Source organism: Atheta coriaria, unplaced genomic scaffold (genome assembly GCF_025399875.1).
Source record: "Atheta coriaria isolate IRGN ID8LTWV9N9 unplaced genomic scaffold, Caltech_Dcor_3.1 hic_scaffold_8_pilon, whole genome shotgun sequence".
Classification (NCBI taxonomy): domain Eukaryota; kingdom Metazoa; phylum Arthropoda; class Insecta; order Coleoptera; family Staphylinidae; genus Dalotia; species Dalotia coriaria.
Window position 1 is genome coordinate 4,506,767 of NW_027045450.1, and position 19,011 is coordinate 4,525,777.

The 19,011-nt window shown below is 32.0% G+C and overlaps 1 protein-coding gene across 1 annotated transcript; it reads right to left on the minus strand.

Annotated features, from left to right (window-relative positions):
- Nucleotides 1-208: 208 nt before the first annotated feature.
- On the minus strand, nucleotides 209-2,435 carry LOC135797146 (DNA-directed RNA polymerase II subunit RPB1-like). Its single transcript, XM_065309359.1, has 2 exons — nucleotides 2,067-2,435; nucleotides 209-1,878 (listed from the first exon to the last, which is right to left on the minus strand). Exons 1-2 carry the CDS (start codon nucleotides 2,103-2,105, stop codon nucleotides 421-423), a joined length of 1,497 nt encoding a protein of 498 aa, XP_065165431.1. The 5' UTR covers nucleotides 2,106-2,435; the 3' UTR covers nucleotides 209-420.
- Between the last annotated feature and the right edge of the window lie 16,576 nt (nucleotides 2,436-19,011).

Genomic DNA, 19,011 nt, shown 5'->3' on the forward strand with positions numbered 1-19,011 from the left:
AATGTCCAGTAATTTATGAAACTGCTCAGGAGAATACATCGCGAAAGTCACGTTTAGCTGTTCGTTTACAATTACAAACGATTTTTACATTTCGGTTTTATTTTGTTTATAATTTAACCTTTCACTTTCTCACCGGGCGTTTGCGGCTTTCATGCGCATCGCCCGCATGTCACCATCTTTAATCAGCATAATTAACGATTATGTCGCATAAACTTTATTATATACAGACGTTTATATGTTTACATAATTTATATAAAATGTATATACAAGAAAATAATGTGTGTAGAACAAGGCATTAAAATTACAAACATTAAAATGAGCGTTAAATTGTTGGTTAAGTGTTGAAAGCAACAAAAATAATTTAACTCGTAATCTTTGGTTATGTTGCTCTGTAAGTTTTTGTTCGGCAACCCAAGATGACTAAATGGCATAGTGTTTCAATCCGATTGAGGTTAAGGCGCTGACTCCACGCGCAAAACTATCACTACTCGTTATCTGCTTTTGTTTATTAGCTATTGTTATATTATTAGATCGTTTTGATGTTGATTTTGTCTTGTTTTTTGTTTGTTTTGCATTCTTATGCTTTAAAACCGTTGAAATACTTCGAAGCGTTGTGATTGGTCCGAGATTATCAAACTCAGCCAATTCCTCCGAGTCGACTTCTTCTTCATCGTTAGTAATTTCAAGGTTATGTTTATGATTCTGATTATTAACTGGTATAGACGTTACCACTGTCCCGTTGACTTTACCAACAACTATATATTTGTTTTTGACATTGCTTGATGAAGCAAAGAAGTCATCCAGGTTATAATCGTCAATATTTTGAGTTCTTTTGTGGGAAAACGCCCCAGAAACATCATGGGAAACAGGTGTACCATAAGAAGTCACTGCTCCTGGTGTACCATAACTGACTTGAGGAGTGTGTTCATGTGGTACCAGATTACCAAAAGATGGAACATCATAACCATTATGAGCAAATGAAGAGAAAGGATTTGAAGGTGCCGGTTGACTGTACGTGGGCGTTTGTTGGAAGTGGGTACTACCAGCTTGTGTTGCATGGTAATTGTGGTTAGGGTGTTGGAAACCAGTATCCGGTGGGCTGTATTTCAGAGGAGGTGTACCTGCACTTGCAGGCGCGCCTGGGTCTAAAGGTAAACCATAATGATTTGATGGTGGACCATAGTTAACCGCAGGAGGTCCATAGTTGTTCGTAGGTGGAGCATAGGAAGGAGGAGGTCCATAATTACCCGAAGGTGGGCCGTAGGTATTAGAAGGTGGGCCATAACTATTCGAGGGTGGTCCATAGGTGTTAGAAGGAGGAGCACCGTAGTTGGTTGAAGGTGGTCCATATGTATTTGATGGAGGACCATAATTTGTAGAAGGAGGGCCGTAGGTATTTGAAGGAGGAGCTCCGTAATTCGTTGAGGGTGGTCCATAGGTGTTTGAAGGTGGGCCGTAACTATTCGAAGGAGGTGGTCCATAATTCGTCGTGGGAGGACCATAATTTGTTGATGGTGGGCCATAATTAGTCGAGGGTGGTCCGTAATTTGTAGAAGGCGGTCCATAACTATTTGAAGGAGGTGGGCCATAGTTATTAGAAGGCGGAGCACCATATGAAGTGCTAGGCGTGTAACTTGTCAATGGAGCACCGTAGTTATACGAAGGTGGTCCATATTTAGGTTTTGGGGGACCATACTGTGGTTTAGGAGGTCCGTAACTCGGTCTAGGTGGCGCTCCATATGCCGCTTTTGGTCTAGGGCGGTATCTTGGGGGCGGGGCTCTGTAGATGACCAATGGCGGTTCTCTTTTGACTCTTGTTACATTTTTTGTTTCTGTGCTTGCAACTATCACTATCTGAATGAAAATAATTCCCCAAATCTATAACAAAATCATTAAATTAATGAAAAAATCATTTTTGAGGTTATGTTTTGTTTTTGGTTATGTTTTACTGGTTGCAGGTTAAAATCTGTTGATTTAACCTTAGTTTTATGATTAAATTAATGCTTTATGTTAGTTTCTCATAATTTTCGGGTCAAAGTAAATCGAGTTCACGTTTTACGACTTACAGCGAGGCAGAAGTACGAATTGTGCACTCGATTGCACATCGTTGCACTTTTCGCGATGCGCTTCACTTCTGCGTCGGTTTCGCACTTTTCCTGCAAGTCAGTTAACACTCCTTTGCACTAATTTCTGCGCCGCTCTCGTTTAATAATTCCTCTGCGAAACTTTCGGAAACACAATCGACGCGCACTCGGAAACAAAACAGCGGTGCAACACACAGTAGCTTAGCAACGAACGCACCGTAAATAAACAAACAAACAACAACTCGGTTTTCACTTGTTGATTTCTTTCGATTTAATGCGCTTGATGCTCGCTTCTTGTATTCAGTTGTCTCGTGGGCGAGTTGCGGCGACGCATCGCGATGAGCTCGTCGAAGGTTGAAATGCGACTGGCGCGTTGAAAGAGCCGGAGGAAGAAGTTATATGCGTTATAAGCGAGCGCACGATGGCCGCCATGATGGCGAACGCACGATTCTTTCGATCGTGCGTGAAAAGCGAGATTTTTGAGCGTAATATGCACGAGTTGCAGTGAAAAATCGCTGAAATCAACAGCGGCGTTACACCAAGTCAGCTTCCGACAATAAGATTTAAACAATTAACATTTTCCAAGCCGGAAAATAGCAACAATAAGCACACAATTACGACATGAAACAAAGAAAAACAATTGCTACACACACATTATACATTTATTTGTATTATTAAACGAATGTTAAAAGCCCTCATCGTTTTGTTATTTTGTATTTCGTTATGTGTCATTTATTGCTGCAACTGCAACGTCTGATAGCGCTTATCAAAATTTCTATTTTGTGTTGTATGTGTGTGTGTATTGAAAGTTGCATGCATCGGCGCTATTTTGTTGGCGTGACAAATGATACGAGTTGCAGTATTTATTGGTTTTATTAGCCGACACGAATTCTGTGCGGATTCCTCGACTCTCGTTGCAATAACAAAACACTGCAAAGAATGCAATGTACAAATAAATACTATCAGTATTTATTTAATGAGTGTACAATAATTGAAGATAAAATCGTTCATGAAAGGTGATTTCTCTGGAAAATTAAAAATTTTCAAAGTTAAATTGCTATAAAACTAAAAGTGATAGAGTAATGAAACAAAGTGCTATTTATAAACAATTAATCAAAATTTGTCACATTGAAAGTTGAAGTACATAAAACTATTATGAAGAAAATGGCAGACATCTAAAGTTTTGATTCATCAAATTTCAAATATTTTTTTTAAAGTTGATTTTAGAGTAGAAATATTTTGTTTAAACTTTTGAAACTTAATCAATTTGATTAAGAATGTATTAAGCTTTGTTATTGCAAAAATTCAAAGTGTTTTGGCCATTAGAAACAAAATGGCGTGAAAATAAAGTTGGACTTAACAAATACTTACACTGGTAACACTTTTAAAAATTACTGATTACATAAACTTAAATTACTGCAAAAGTATAAATGTTTAAGCATTGCAACAAACGTGTGTTATTAAACAATAAAATTATCTTTTATATTCCAAAATTTCATTTACATCTGACAGTTAGAAACTAAATGGCGCATAAGTGAAGTTGACACTTTGAAAAATTAATATTTTTTGAATTTTTATAAAGTTTACTGAATATAAACAAGAAAAAAAAGTTTCTACGGTTTTATTTATTGAAATTATTTGTTGTTTATGTTCAAAAATAATTTAAACATGTAATAAAATCATAAATAAATTTCAAATTGAATTTCTCTCACCTGACGCAGCGCAATAAAACAAAAATTTCACGAAAACAAATTTCGTTTTTGTTGTTGACCAAGATGGCCGATAGCAAACAATAAAATCGAAAGTTAATTCGGCTTCTTTGAACGCTTACAGTAATAATGTAATAATATAATGTAATCACATAATAATAACAATTTGGTGTGATTTAAAGAGCAAATAATTTAATAATCTAATGTACATCGCATGTTCGCGTGTCGTTGAACTGATTCTGATGATTGTGTTGATAATTATCTTTGCTTTACGCGTAATTGTAATTTGCGGTTATATAAAATGAAAGAAATGTGGGTACTCCTGAAATTAGGCAACCAAATTAACTATTAACTTCACACACAAACAAATTTTTTTTATTTTCACGTTTTGTAACCGTTAAATCGCGTTTTAATTGGCTGTAATTTATGTGTTTTATGTGTGATGCGTAAATTATTATTACTATTGGCATGACTGATTAGGCGTTTAACACTTTTTAAGACTTTTAATATGTTTACACAGGTTTTGAAAAGGTTTTAATGGCTGAAGTAGCCGTCAAAAGTACTGTTAGTTTATGTTTCATGTTTAACGAGACGCCATTAATTAATGACACACTAATTTTTAAACGAGCGTTTACCAAAGTAGTAATTAAAGTTTAAACTGAACATATTTAATGAGTATGGGTCTAATTTATCGTTAAAAATTGTTGAAATTGCTTTTGTTTTTGGTTAAATAATTGATTTGGACCGTTATGATTAATTTTCATTGTTTTGCATAAATTTATTTATTAATAATGACAACAAAAGTACAGATAACTGATTTTCAGTACAATAAAAATATAATTTTAAAAATTTGTTGAAAAATGTTTGTTTGTATCGTTTTAACTAAGAAACGACTCAACCAATTTGGATAAATTTTTGTATGGAGGTTCTTCTGATCAAGGAAAGGCATATAGGCTACTTTTTATCACAAAAATATGACTTAGAAGGTATTTTGTTCTTAGAAGGTATATGTTCATTTTTAGAAAATAATACGAAATATGACAAAAATTATTTATATTTGATGATTATTTGATAAAATACATACTAAAAAAGTATGTCTCACAAATTTCAATTAATTTAGTTGATTAGATTAAAACTTACAGCTTGTCAAATTCAAACTAAGAACATAGAAGTTAAATTTAAGAAAAAGAAACATAGAAACGTGTTACTTCACACAAGTACGACTATTTTTTATTTTTTTCATTCGTATTGTGTGCTTGCTTATTCATACTCACATTCAAAGTGTGAAATCATGTCACACGTCGCATTTTAATTTTAACTGCGTTAATAAAAACGATTTTATTTACTTCTAGCGTTTTTTCTCGTGTGTGTGTAATCAAGTCGTGATCAACGATGACGTTAACAAGTGATGATATTTTGATGATTAAATAAATCACATAAATTAATAACTTTAAAACTATTAGGATTTTTTATTAAATATAATCAAGTTAAAATAAAAATATAAGAAAAAATACTAATAAAAAGTAAAAATATGTTAATTAAAAATTAAATTTTAAGCATAACTACACGTTTTGGGAAAAGGTTAAAAGTTAAGTATGGAGTATAATCAGCGTATAATTAAATATAAATATGTTTAGAATGTTTAGGAGTATGGTGTGAGCGTAAAAGAATGTTGAAAATGTGTTAAAAAGGAGAAAAATGCTAAAAAAATTTAAAAAATATAAAAATTACAACTAAATTTTATGATTATTGAGTATAGGAAATAATAAATACGTTAAAACACAGGTTTTTAAATTAATTTATAATTAATTGTATAGTCTAGGCACCAAAACATGATATTTACATTTTTAAGCATTTACCACAAATATATGCAACCAAAAATACATTTAAGAATATTTTTGATCTACTTTCATAGATGTGAGAGTAAAAAATGTGTAAAAAGTGCAAAAAAAGATGGAAAAACGCTAGAAATTATATAAATATTATATTTTCAACTAAATTTTACATTTCTATTAAGTAAATATGATCTTGCGCATATTCTGGCCAATGACAATCTCCAACGATGAGTTGCACCGTCGATGTGATGAAACTCCCATTATAAATCAAATACGCAAGAGAAAATGGGGGTGGATTGGGCACATCTTGAGAAGAGACGCCGGAGATATCGCCAGAAATGCGCTAGAATGGAACCCACAGGGGAAGAGAAGGGTTGGTAGACCGGCCAATACCTGGCGAAGATCCACAATAGAGGAGCTCCGAAACCAAAATATGGGCTGGAACGAAGCAAAGGCGGTTGCCCGAAACAGAGTCCGTTGGAGGGCGCTTAGTGAGGCTCTATGCTCCACATAGGAGCCAAGAACATTATATATATATATATTAAGTAAATATAACAAAAATACGTTAAAAACACAAGTTATTTGAATTTTTGAGTATTTCCAGCAAATATATGCAACCATTAAAACATTTATAAACACTTTTTACCTATTTTTAAAGATTTTAAGTATAGTTATTCAGTTCTTCCCTAGAAACATAAAGAGAAATATTAAATAGTTACAGAAATTGGTTATGTACTGTTGTTTGCCTATAGTAAAGTTAATTCTGACAATATTGTAACGTGTATTCAACACATTCCTGCACTATTGATTGATTGTTCTTCAGTTCTGTGCCTGTTAACTTAAGTTAAAGAGTTTAAGAGTAAAATTGAAACTTCCAAAATTGCAAGATCACGAACGGAACGAAAGACGCGTCGTGCCGCGCCGTCCTACATACTTGTAGACTTATTACACTCGTACGTCAAGTGCAAGCAAGCACACAAGCACACAGAAAAACTGCAAGAAGTAGGTACACTACACAGCTCGGAATCAGCTAAATTGCTGAATATTCCACTCACGAGTCGCGCTGAAGTTTCGCGGCGGCGAAAAGAAAGTAAGATTACGAGCCGCTGATTACGATTTACAATCGCGGATCGCGATGATGAAGGTGAGGATTGCTGCGAATGGCAAAACACACTTCGCTTGACCTCTGCATACTATGTAAGTATTCATATTCAAGACTTTAATGCATTCACAACAAAAACGACAAAATTATAATTAAAATTAAAATTGAACAAGAGGCGGTTTTATGTGCTGTTAATGGTTGATGATTGGTAGATTATTAAGAATGTGTGATTCACTCTTACTATGTCGTACGCATAGACATGTACGCATATAATTATAGAGTATGCAACCCAATTAACATTTAAAGTAGAACATGTGTGTTAAGTTTAGTAAAACGTTAATTTGGAGAAAATCTACTTGTGTGAGATGGTTCAAATTTAGCACACAGCTTAAGTAGATGTGGAGTTAAGATGTAAAATTTAAAACGTACAATTAATTTAATTATTACACATTTTACAGACAATTTAATTAATGACTTGCTTTTAAAATATTTTTTTTTGTAAAAAACGCGTAATTTTTATATTTTTTAATATTTTGTTATTATTTTAGTATAAAACAATTATTTATTTATATATCTTTAGACTTAAAAACAAAAAAATATTTTTTTTGTTAATTTTCAATGGTTATTTACTATTTTTACTAAAAATTAATAAAAAACAGATTTTTTTCTCTTTTAAAATACTAAACTTTCATTGATTGCAACACAAATAATAACAAATCAATATAAAAAAATTCACATATGTTAATTTAACAAGCAGAAAATTCAATTCTTAAGCGTGAATAGTATTTACACATTATTTTTATAAACATCCGGTTTTTTTTATTTTTCAATGTCTGTACAATGTCTGCAATAACCACAACAACCACAATATCCGTTTACCTCTTCTCTTCTCTTCCTCTTCTTCATTCTTAACTTCTTCTTTCACATTCCGCTTTTTTTTCACGTGACTTGAAAATACATCCACTACAAGTTTTTACTCGATTGTAAAAACTCTTCACCATCTTAATCCGCAGCTGTTGGCAATGGCAGTGAAAGTAAGCATGCGAACATCTCATGAACAATAAATCCACGCACCGAAATGATAAAATTAATAAATAAGTTTTCATCGTCTGCAAGAGTCTCCCAGGAGGAGTCGCACAATTTGCGGGTCACAAGCAGCGTTTCGCTTCTCATGTACCACGTGTGTACGTGTTCATCACAGTTGTGTGATGATATCAATTTCTAATCATAATCGAAACGATTGGATTGGAAATTTAAAACGCTGGATTAATTTGCATTCGAATGCATTTAGAATCGTTGTGCACAGCCAGCGAGCGCGCAGTCGGGTAATTAAAAAGCTTGCACTTTCATTTTAACGTACAAACTAACGTTACTTATGTTAGTTTAGTTATGTTGAAGAAATTAAGATTAAGGAGAAGTTATAAGCAGGCTAAAGTCATAAATACTTCATGAAACTTTATTAACATCGTAAACCGCAACTGTTTGTACATAAATAAATCATTTACATGTAAAAAAATACATTTTCTTAATTTATGCAGATTTAATTAGCATTTATGCATAAATTATGCATTAAAACAACATTTTATAATTTTGTTTTTAGTTATAAATAGTTTTTGTTATAGGCAACTTTAATTTCAGTGTAGAACTGGTTGTAGTTTGAGTTTAGTTTGATATTTTCACGTCAGGTGGCGCTACCAGTACTAAACCAAACTAAAATATTGAAATAAATCAAAATTTTTGTCATTACTGTTGAAATAAAAACAGAAATAGTATTAAAAATTATTTATATAAATAATTTTATTTATTGTGTTATTATTATTAAAGATAAACACTATTTAACTTGTTTAATTAAATTTTAACAAAAATTATTTCATTGATTCTCCTACAGATGGCGCTAGGTATCTGAAAAGCTCGTAAATTTATTTTAATTTGTTTGTTTTTTAATTACTCAAGTTACATTACTCAAGTGTCAGTTGCGCCGTGTAATTTTATGGTAATTCGATACGCAGTAAACCATCTTGTTCCTGTTCGTGTGCGTATGCGTGTATAATGTCTGCAATTAATATCACCGACAGTTGACATTAACAAAGTGCTCACTTTTCTTTCTAATAATAAAATAAATAATTTTCCCATTTTGTAGTTTTAGCGTTTAATCAAGCGTCAGACATCACGAAAACCTTTGCGTTTGAGTTTCCAGCTCTTTCGGACGCTTAATGATGCAATTTAATTATTCACACTCGCATTGATTTTATTAATAAGCGTAAATGTGAAGATGTAAAATACAAAATACGAAATCGTCTTACGTAATGCGATGCGATGCGATGCGATACGATGCGTTCGATTATTTCATTAACATTAATGTTTTCAGAATGGAGCATCGAGCATCAAGAATTAAATGAAATTAATGTATGCACATAACAGTAATGGTAATAACTTTCGATGCGTTAATTGTGCAATACTCACGCTCACAAAACGTTTTTTATGTCTATGAGGAGATTTTAAGAAAATTGAAAATGATGAACGTTTAAACTTTTATTTTGTTATTATATAAAGTTAATTATGTGGTTTTTGACGTTCAATTAAGGTTATGTGAGCCATCTGGCAATTTTTTATGTTTCTTTCAAAATTACCACATTGTTAGACGCATGTTCATTGTAGATTTCATTGTGGTTAATCAAAAGAAACAAAAATTATATTTTTATCTTTAATAGTTTTGAAGTTATGACGTTTTTTTTTAATGTGTTACATCTAACCTCACTTATACAATGTCAAAACTTACAGAAACCTGTAATTACCATGACTACTAGCGCTATCTACATAGTGAAACATTAAAACATAATAACTTCTTAAAATTTCTCATTTTTTTATTAAAATAATTTTAAATCTTTTTGTAATTAATTAATTTGAAACCAACATAGTATCAAATATTTGTTTTCATGTGGTTGGTGGACAATAACAAATAACAAGCAATCGTCTTGTCTCGAGTGTTCTGCGTTTATTGCCAAAACGCAAAAATTCAACTGGCGAGTTTTGCATAATGTAAAACGTCGGCGTCGCGTCGTTACTTTTTTTTGGGCGACAAATTCGATTATCGAATTGGGAATTGAATAGAGAAGGAATGGTGGTTATTGATTGCGCTCGTAAACACATTAGAGGAGTGGAATTCTATGCAAAACTGGTGAAGGTCAAGGTGAACACAGTGTATTCGTATGTGTGTATGTGTTATAACTTCAAACGATCAATTCGCCATTTTTATTCCGTTTGATATTTCATTTGATTCATCATTATTCACAGGAATATAAAATATGATTACAGAAGTAAAAATGTCAAATTATGAAATGTAGAGGAGAGGATTATGACTTGGATGTGATTGTGTGCATATTTGTTTGTTTGTGACAAGATAACGCAAAAACTACTGAACTGATTTTGATAAATTTTGGTATATTGATAGTTTTGGTCTTGGAAAAGAAGATAGGCTACTTTTTGTTGCAAAAATGAAGGTTAAAGGGTGTAAAATAAGGGATGAAAGATAATATGACAATTCAATTGTAGTTATAGCTATGTAATTGAATTTCAGATGGCGCTACAGTGCATTATTAATATTTCTTATTTCTTTGAATTAGCATGAAGTGTTTTATTCACATTTAGCACATAATAAGTTATACTGCAACTCAAACAGTAGTAACAAACAAAGATTTTCTTCAAAGATAATTAAAACTTTTTGTGTGAGTTTTACGACAACATAGGTTTTAAAAACCGATAAAAACGATGAAATTAAAATTGAATAATAAGCGAATATTTTAGAACAGAGGTAGTATAATTTTTAAATTAGCATTTTTATACGTTTATCGTCAAGTTAGAAGGCACCTTTGCTATTAATCACCAAAAAAAAAACAAAAAAAAAACACAAGAAACTCGTAAAAATTCAAATTTTACTAAATTCCATTTAATTTTATTACATTTATTAAATTTTTAACAATTTTTATAAACTTTTAGTTTTAGTTTAACAAAAATTCGTATTCAAGAAAAACTTTTATGTTGATTTACAAAAACTATTTTTCTTTAAAATATGGCATAAGAAAATTACGAAACACTAAAATTTAATTATGTACGCTTACAGAATTGCATTTTCTAAAATCTAAAAAACCATATTCACAAGTTACTCCAACTCGTACAGCTTGCGTTAGTAACGTTATCTTCGCTGTGCAAATAAATCAACGCGTTTTTTCCACTCGAAAAAACTCCACACAAGCAAGTAGATCCAAGAAACAGACTCTTAACAGACGCCAGAAACGTCTTAAAGTTGGTATTAGCAATGATGCGATTGAACGCGACTGGACGCATTCGAATGTGATCAAAGATCGAGCGTATGGAAGTTATTGAAAGCGATTGAAACGTTTTCTTGTTGGCTGCGGCGTCGCCGGCGCACGAGACGATTGAAATGGTTCGAAATCGTTTGAGTGCAATTGAAATCAATCCGCTCTAGCACTCGGAATCAATCGCTTAAATCAGGTGAGTCGTTTGACATTTTTCACATTTACGCACGACACAATGCATAAAGGATATAAGGTACAAATCAGTGAACAAATACGTATTTTAGAAGCTATTTTTACTTTGGCTTGTTTTACTCATTGAAAAAAAAACGAATTCTTTATGATTTTTTATATATTTGATTAAATTATGTAGTTTTTCATAGGAAAATTAGTTATGATAATAGTATGTTAAGTATTTAGTGAATAATGGGGAGTTTTTGTCATGAGATTGATTATGAGCAAAAATAGCAAGCGTTTAATCAATCGAGTGTTTAACAATGTTTAGCCACGTGATGATTACTGCAGACATACGCTTCACCCCGTGACTAAAATCCGTGACTAAAGTATATTACTCACGGCCTTGACTGTCCGTGTTTAAAATATCAATTATTGTTATTCAAAATCGTGGAAACACTGGAGTTTTAAAGGTAGAAGTAGAAAAGCAAATAAACTCATCTTTGAATTTAAATTTATAATACGTAGTATTATAATTATTAGTTAAGATTACATTTAGGTAATTATTATTATAGCGCCAAGTAACAGTTTATTTCTTTAATAATACTATTACACCAGTAATTAAGATAATAGATGATTTATTTACACTTCAGCAAAAAGTAAATTAAACAGAAAATTAACTTTATGAAAGAAAAACAAAGAACTTTGTGTAATTCCAAGTATACTGCACGTAAGTTTAATTAAAACATTAACATTTACTCAAAGAAATAAAAAAAAACTTCAATATTTTTAAAAATATACAAAAAAATGTTTAAAATTTAATTGCAACATATTAATTCATCTGATTATAACTATTCATATAAATTATAATCATTCAAGAAGCTAGTCCAAATTAAAATTTATGATTCCTATTCATTTTTTTGCCCTGCAAAAAAAAAAACCATAAAGGTAGCTGAAGATCAAAGCGTATCTTTGATAGTTCCTTATTTATAATAGTTTTTGCTTAGGTACACGTAATACTATACAAGTAGTGGTCCCAAAAGTCCTACGGCTCTAAGCAAAACCGGATTTTATTATAATTTTTACATCCTCATCCTCGCGCAGCGATTATTTTTTTGTGCCGCTTCTTTTCTTGATCATCATCTTTCATCTTGTTCGCAGCTTGTAATACATTGTATTAATTGTATTATATAAAGTAGAGCTGTCTAGCATGCAGTCTACTATAGAAGGAAGAAAGAAAAGAAGTGTTACGTTTGATTTTGCAAAAAATAAATCAATTCATTGTGAGTGAATCAAATTCATTCATATATATTCATGGAATATTTATAGTAATAGAATATGGTTATAGAATTATGATTTTTATGAATAAAATCAGGTTTTTCTTTTAGCGGAGATTTTGTACGGTGGAGACTCTAGGGTGGAATAAGCGACGAACCCAAATAAATTTTCTAAAATTAGCGAATTGTAAAAACTACTGAACTAATAAATGATTAGATAATTAACGTTAAAATAATATAAAATTATTTCTAGCAAAAATAAACGTAATAAACATTTAAAATATTATTAAAATCTGGATTTTACTTTAACATCAATTAAATACTGTGGAGATTCTAGGGTGGAATAAACGACGAACCCACCAAACTCAAAACATCAAAGATTTATGACAAAATTAATAAAATTAGTTGTTTAAAAGCTCAATTGATGAAATAAATTACACTACAATCAATACAAGAAAAGATATAGAACCAGTTTAGGTATAATTTGGTTTTGCGGAAATTAATTTACAACTCCTGACGTAAAAACCAGTCGAAACGGGATTTACTACCAGTGAGAAGTGACTACTGTACCGGAAACACTATAAAAAGACGTTTGTAATCCTGTAATTCCTGTAGTGCATCAGGTGAATTGATATTTACAACATAAACTTATGAAACAAGTGTTTTTAGCAAATTTTTATTAAATTTAAGTTTAATAATGCAACGGTAATCAAAAAAGCTTGCGTCACATGATAAATATTTTTAATATTTTTTAAAACTCACATTTTTTATTTAAAAATAATTATAAAACCTTTAAATGCTTTTAAGCTTGGTATTATTTTTACTTTTTACTGTTTGTAGTTAGTGGTCAGTCTATATCTTCATGTTTTATTTTTAATCTCCAACTGCATCTCCTTCCTGCTTCAAAGTTTCTTACAAGAATTATTCAGATATCTCGCATATGACGGTGAATTTCGTTGGAAAGATGAAAGGGGCGATCATGTGAAGAAGACACAAAAATATTCACCCAGTCTTCCATCCTGCTTCGTTATCCACCATCAACCAAACATTGATTTTTCCATCCGTTCTTACCTCAAGCTTAAAGCTTTGACTACATAGTGAACACAGCCTCTTCGTGGCGTGATACTTGAAGCTTGCAGAAGGAGCACCGATGGAGAAAACCTGTTTTGAGAGAGTCTCCGTGAAATAAAGAAGCAAGAAGAGCAAACGCTCGCGAGCACAACGCACACGCACACGCTATCCAAAGAAGTAAAACGTATAAAAAAACACGACGACGAAAAAGAAATGAAGCACGAAGAAGAAACGCAGCGTTAAAAAGAGCAATGGTGTTTCATGCTTGATGAAAAAAAATAAGAAGAACAGTGTGTGGATGTATCAGTGAGTTGAGTTGACCATGAAGGGCACAGAGGTAAAGACGCAGAAGAGAAGAGAAGAGCTTTTAGGGGAAAATTTTCCGTCGGTGCTGACGAGGTAGACGTAGCAGTAAAAAATCAAAGTGAGCAAAACTCAGTTTAAAGATAATTTTCATTTTACAGGAAGCAGACTGCTTAAAATTGCAGTAAATTAAAATAATTGAAATAATTTTTTGTGATTTAAACACAGAAATTTCGAAGTTCTGTAATTTTGAAGTTTAACAAAGTTATTAAGGTAAATTGTAACAACTATAACCTGCATTTTACTACAGGTAAATTAGGAAAAATTGTGATATTTATCAACATATCATTTTTATTTTATTTAATTATTAAGTAATAAATATAAACGTTTATTATACATATATGTTTAGTTATACATTTTCTTAATTTTTATTTTTATTTAGAAAAAGTTAAATATCTCAGTAAATTATTATCCGATTATAAAAATGTTTACAAATATAAATAAACAATTAAATTCTACATCAAATTATATAAATATTAATTTTTAAATATAACAATAAATTAACTTAAATTAGTGTTAAACTTAAAGTTTTTAAAAATATTTTTTCTATCTCAATCTGTTCATATTTACAAAATATTTAATATTTCCTAAAATAATTATTATATCAATATTATTTTTACAGCATCATAAAGATTAATAAATCCTCCACAAAATACAATTTTTTCACCGTCAAGAAATAACAACAAATGACCTTAAATTGACCTCAAACTTCACCTTCAATAAATTTCGAATATTTTTTCCATACTTTTTAACCTGTCTCAAATAAATTATAATCCAGGATGAAACATGTGTGAAGTCCTCGATTTTTTCCTCATGAATGAAGAGATAAAGCGATAAAGACGATAAAACCGATAACGCATGCGTTATTAGCCAATTTCTTAAGACACGATCTAACGACCACTGAGTTTTCCATCTTCTATCCCACAGCATCGAAACCAAGCGCAAAAGCTCAATCTCAACGCAAACCAAAGCCAAACACACAGCAAAAGCTAAAGCTCAAGAAGTGCTTTCTCTACGTCTACGTCCATACCATACACCGTACGGTATCGCGGCGTCGTGTCATTCGTGTCGTGGATTAGATTCGTGCATAAATAACAAACAAACAAACAACACACAATTATCCACAGCGTGTTGCAATAATCATTATAGTAGTAAATTTAAATTTAAGTAAAGAGGTTTTAAAATGTTTCTGGGACACTCAGTGTGTAATAGCATGACTTACTCGTATCTGCCCAACGTGCTGGACGCTGGTTATTTTTTATTTGGGAACTTTTCGCAGCGCGACCGATGAATGACGACGACGTCCGCGCATAATTTTTGACCGCACACTTTAATAAATAAGAAGCCGTAAAGAAAGTCCAAGGATTGCAAAATGCAACGGCAATGAGGGATTTTTTCCATGCTTAAGTCAAGTTAACATTACTAACGGAATTTTATTAATAGAAAAATTATTATTAACAAGTGCTCATCATCATCATACAACTCACAACCCCTTTTATTATATGTGATATAAAAAAATTAAACTGACCGGTTTCGGCACGTCGCACCCCTTTTATCATCAACATGAAATTCACTTGACCATCATGATGTTGATGGTCACCCCTAAAACCGTGAATGTCTGTCTTATCATGTCCGTGGAACGTCTTTCCCACGTATTAGGGTAGCGCGCGAGGTCCGCGGGTCAAGCGGCTACCCTTAACGGACCGCCCGAAACTGGACATACGAGTTTGTGCACAAATGAAGAACTGGATGACACATGTGTCACAGTGTAATTTTACGCGCACTGTCCGTGAGAATTTTATTATACTCATATCACGCTCGCCGGACAAGCGAAAAAAAAACATTGCGATAAAGTACCGTGGAAACTATTACAACAGACCATCAAACGAATCGGAAATAAAAAATATTATTACGTAACGGATTTTGTACCTAAATAAACTGCCAGAAAAAAATTAAAATTAATCAAAATAAAATTTTTGTTTTTTTGGGTTTTTAAGGAGTAATTCCGGTAATTCCAGGAAAAATTTAATTTTTTTTCTTTTGATGCTTTTGTCATTATATTGTCGAGGAAGACATAGTGGAATTTCTTGTCCGAGCAAGTAACAAGTGTCAAACTTACACGTTTGAACTTAAACTCAAACTTGCTCTCTGCACTTTGCACTGCTTGTATCCAAGTAATAATGTTTTCATATTACTATAACTGGAATAGTATCGTCAGCATGAAAATTTACATTTTTTTTGTGTGACTCTACTCGTAGTGATGATATACGAGGTTTTATTCTCATGTGCATGACGCGTTTTGTCTTTTCTAACATAATGTCATTGTGGAGATTATAATTTAGTGTTTTTAGTGCTGCTTGGTGTTTCTACGAATGTTGGAAGTGTTTGTTTGCACTCTCCACTCAAGTGTCAATGCGTTTTTGTGGCGTGAGGTGAGGTTATGTGTGCGATGTGCGATGTTATACGGCCGTTGATCGCGATAGAGGAGCCTACGAGGAATTCGCTCGTGAAATTTTATTACTTGTGAAGTTGTGTTTATTGTATATACGAATGTGAAACAATTCAACAATGTGAAGTTACGCGTACGTGGAAGAAAGGTTCGGTGATGTCATAGGTAGTGGCAGGTTGTTCAATAGATGGCGTTGGTAAATAGTTTGGGTTTGAGGTTAAATTTATGTCAAATTAAAAAAATTAAAGGTAAAAAATTTGATTCAAACGTATTTAAGTTTTATTTTTAATAATTGGACAAGAAAATTAAGAAATTTAAAGAAAAAAACTTAAAAATCAAAAAATATTTGTTTTTTACATTTTTTTAAATATAAAACACAATTCTTAACTCAAAATTTTATTTTTCCCCACATTTTACTCTGAATTTTAAATGAATAATACTAATTCACACATTCGCGTGCAGTATTGTCTGACACCACAGCAGTTAACCGCATCCGAAAACGTCCGAAACGTCCGCAAACTCTTGATGTTCTCGCTCGATTAGTGACCGCTTGTCTACTTCTTGTAAATACTTACCACTTGCTCTTCTTCTTATACTCACTCGTACTTCTTCTTATTATGCTGCTCTCGCGTATTTCTCGGCTATCCATCCGCGCGGGCTTTGAAATGCACTGCTAACATGCGATCTCTGGTAGCTAACTCTTCGGGAGCGTAATTAACAACAAAATAAACTGAATAAAAAATCCATCAATAATACCAAACGACGTACGGGATATATTCTGATATCACGCAATCGAGTATACTTGAATTTCAGAAAAATCGGCGGTAGAACTTTTGCAAACACGTAATCAACGATTAATTATAGCAGAATTACAGGAAACTGTAATTTTTATTATGAAGTAGGTGTCTATTTAAGTATCTAGGTACTTTGACGTCATATTAATTGAATATTATCAACCTAACCTTACATAAATCCTAACCTAATATCATAACTTTTCAGTTTTTGCTTTTTTGTTCATTTATTACCAAAAAGATCAAAATTACAGAAAACTGTAATTTTATTATTAGGTAGAAACAGAATAAAATTGTTTTACCTATCATAACCTTAAATTAAATTTTTTTAAATTTTACACACTCCTATAACACTTCTACCGCAACTCAAACATGAATAAAATTAAATATCTACTTTACCGATGCGGTAATAGAATATTATCAACCTAATCTAACCTAAAACCTAACCTAAAACCCAATAACTTTCAATAACCTTTCAGCTCCTACATTTTCGTTTAGTTTAATTTAAATAACTTAACTTTTTACTTAAGTGCGTGTATCGTGCGCACCAGTGGAGAGTAATAAATAATCCGAGCATAAATACTCGCGCACGCTCGATTGTCCATACCTAAGTGGAAGTCGAAGACGCAGACCAAAGTCTCGATGGCTTCTAGAGAATCTAGAAGGCCAGCGCACGCTGGAGTGTGATGTTCGTTAGTTGCTTTTCTTACTCTTCTTTGATCTGTTGTTGGTGCCCCGCAGAAGGCAGCAGCGAACGCGTAATTATTAAAGCCTGCTGCTCGATGTGCTCATGATTTATTCATCCTGCGTTTTCCTAATTTCAACTGATACATCATCAGTTTTCCAACTTCATTGCAGCGCATAAAGTTACAGGTTGAAAACAAAGAAAAGAATCGAAAGAAACGTTTACAAATATATTATGGATATTTTTTGATGTTGCGAGTGCTTAATGTTGTGTTTACAGGCACTAGGGTGGAGAAGTATATATATTATTAATTATAACTGTTTATTTAATTTAAAAATATTGGGTAACATTAACTAGAAATCAATTCTTTAAATTTTTTCTCTAAAATTATTATTAAAAATTATTATTTAAACAGCTTATTTGATAGAGAATTGTCCGTTGATTAAGACGCTGCGATCAGATCCCATTTATCTCTTTTAGTTTGCGAGATAATCGCAATTGAAAAAAATGGGCAAAAATTGAAAAATGTCACTTTTTAGCACTTTTAGTCGCGTTTTTCGACCTTTTACTGTAGGAAATATAATTATTTTATATTTTTATCTGATAGAGAATTTTCTAATCTTTCATAATCAACAATTCGTTGGTAGCTATCTCTTTTAGTTTAAGAGCTATGAATTTTTGAAAATCGTCGAAATAAAGTATCAAGCACCCCTCCTTGGCAATTTTTTCTTAAGAATGAAAATTTTATCTCTCAGATTTCCGTTTTAACTATCCTATCTGATAGAGAATAGTCTCTAGATTAAGACGCTGCGATCGGATCTTAATTATCTCTTTTAGTTTACGAGATATTCGCGATTGAAGAAAATGGGCAAAATTTGAAAAATGTCACTTTTTAGCACTTTTAGTCACGTTTTTTGACCTTTTACTATTGGAAATATTATTATTTTATATTTTTATCTGATAGAGAATCATCCAATTTTTCATAATCAGCGATTCGTTGGTTGCTATCTCTTTTAGTGTAAGAGATATGAATTTTTGAAAATCGTCGAAAAAAAGTATCAAGCACCCCCCCTTGACAATTTTTTCTTAAGAACGAAAATTTTATCTCTCAGATTTCCGTTTTAACTATCCTATCTGATAGAGAATAGTCTCTAGATT

Excerpts from the sequence above, each read along its gene's own strand:
- LOC135797146 (XM_065309359.1), bottom strand. The coding sequence starts at position 2,105 with ATGTGCAATCGAGTGCACAATTCGTACTTCTGCCTCGCT. Across the intron at positions 1,879-2,066 it reads ATTCGTACTTCTGCCTCGCT|ATTTGGGGAATTATTTTCAT; the intron begins GTAAGTCGTAAA and ends ATTTTGTTATAG.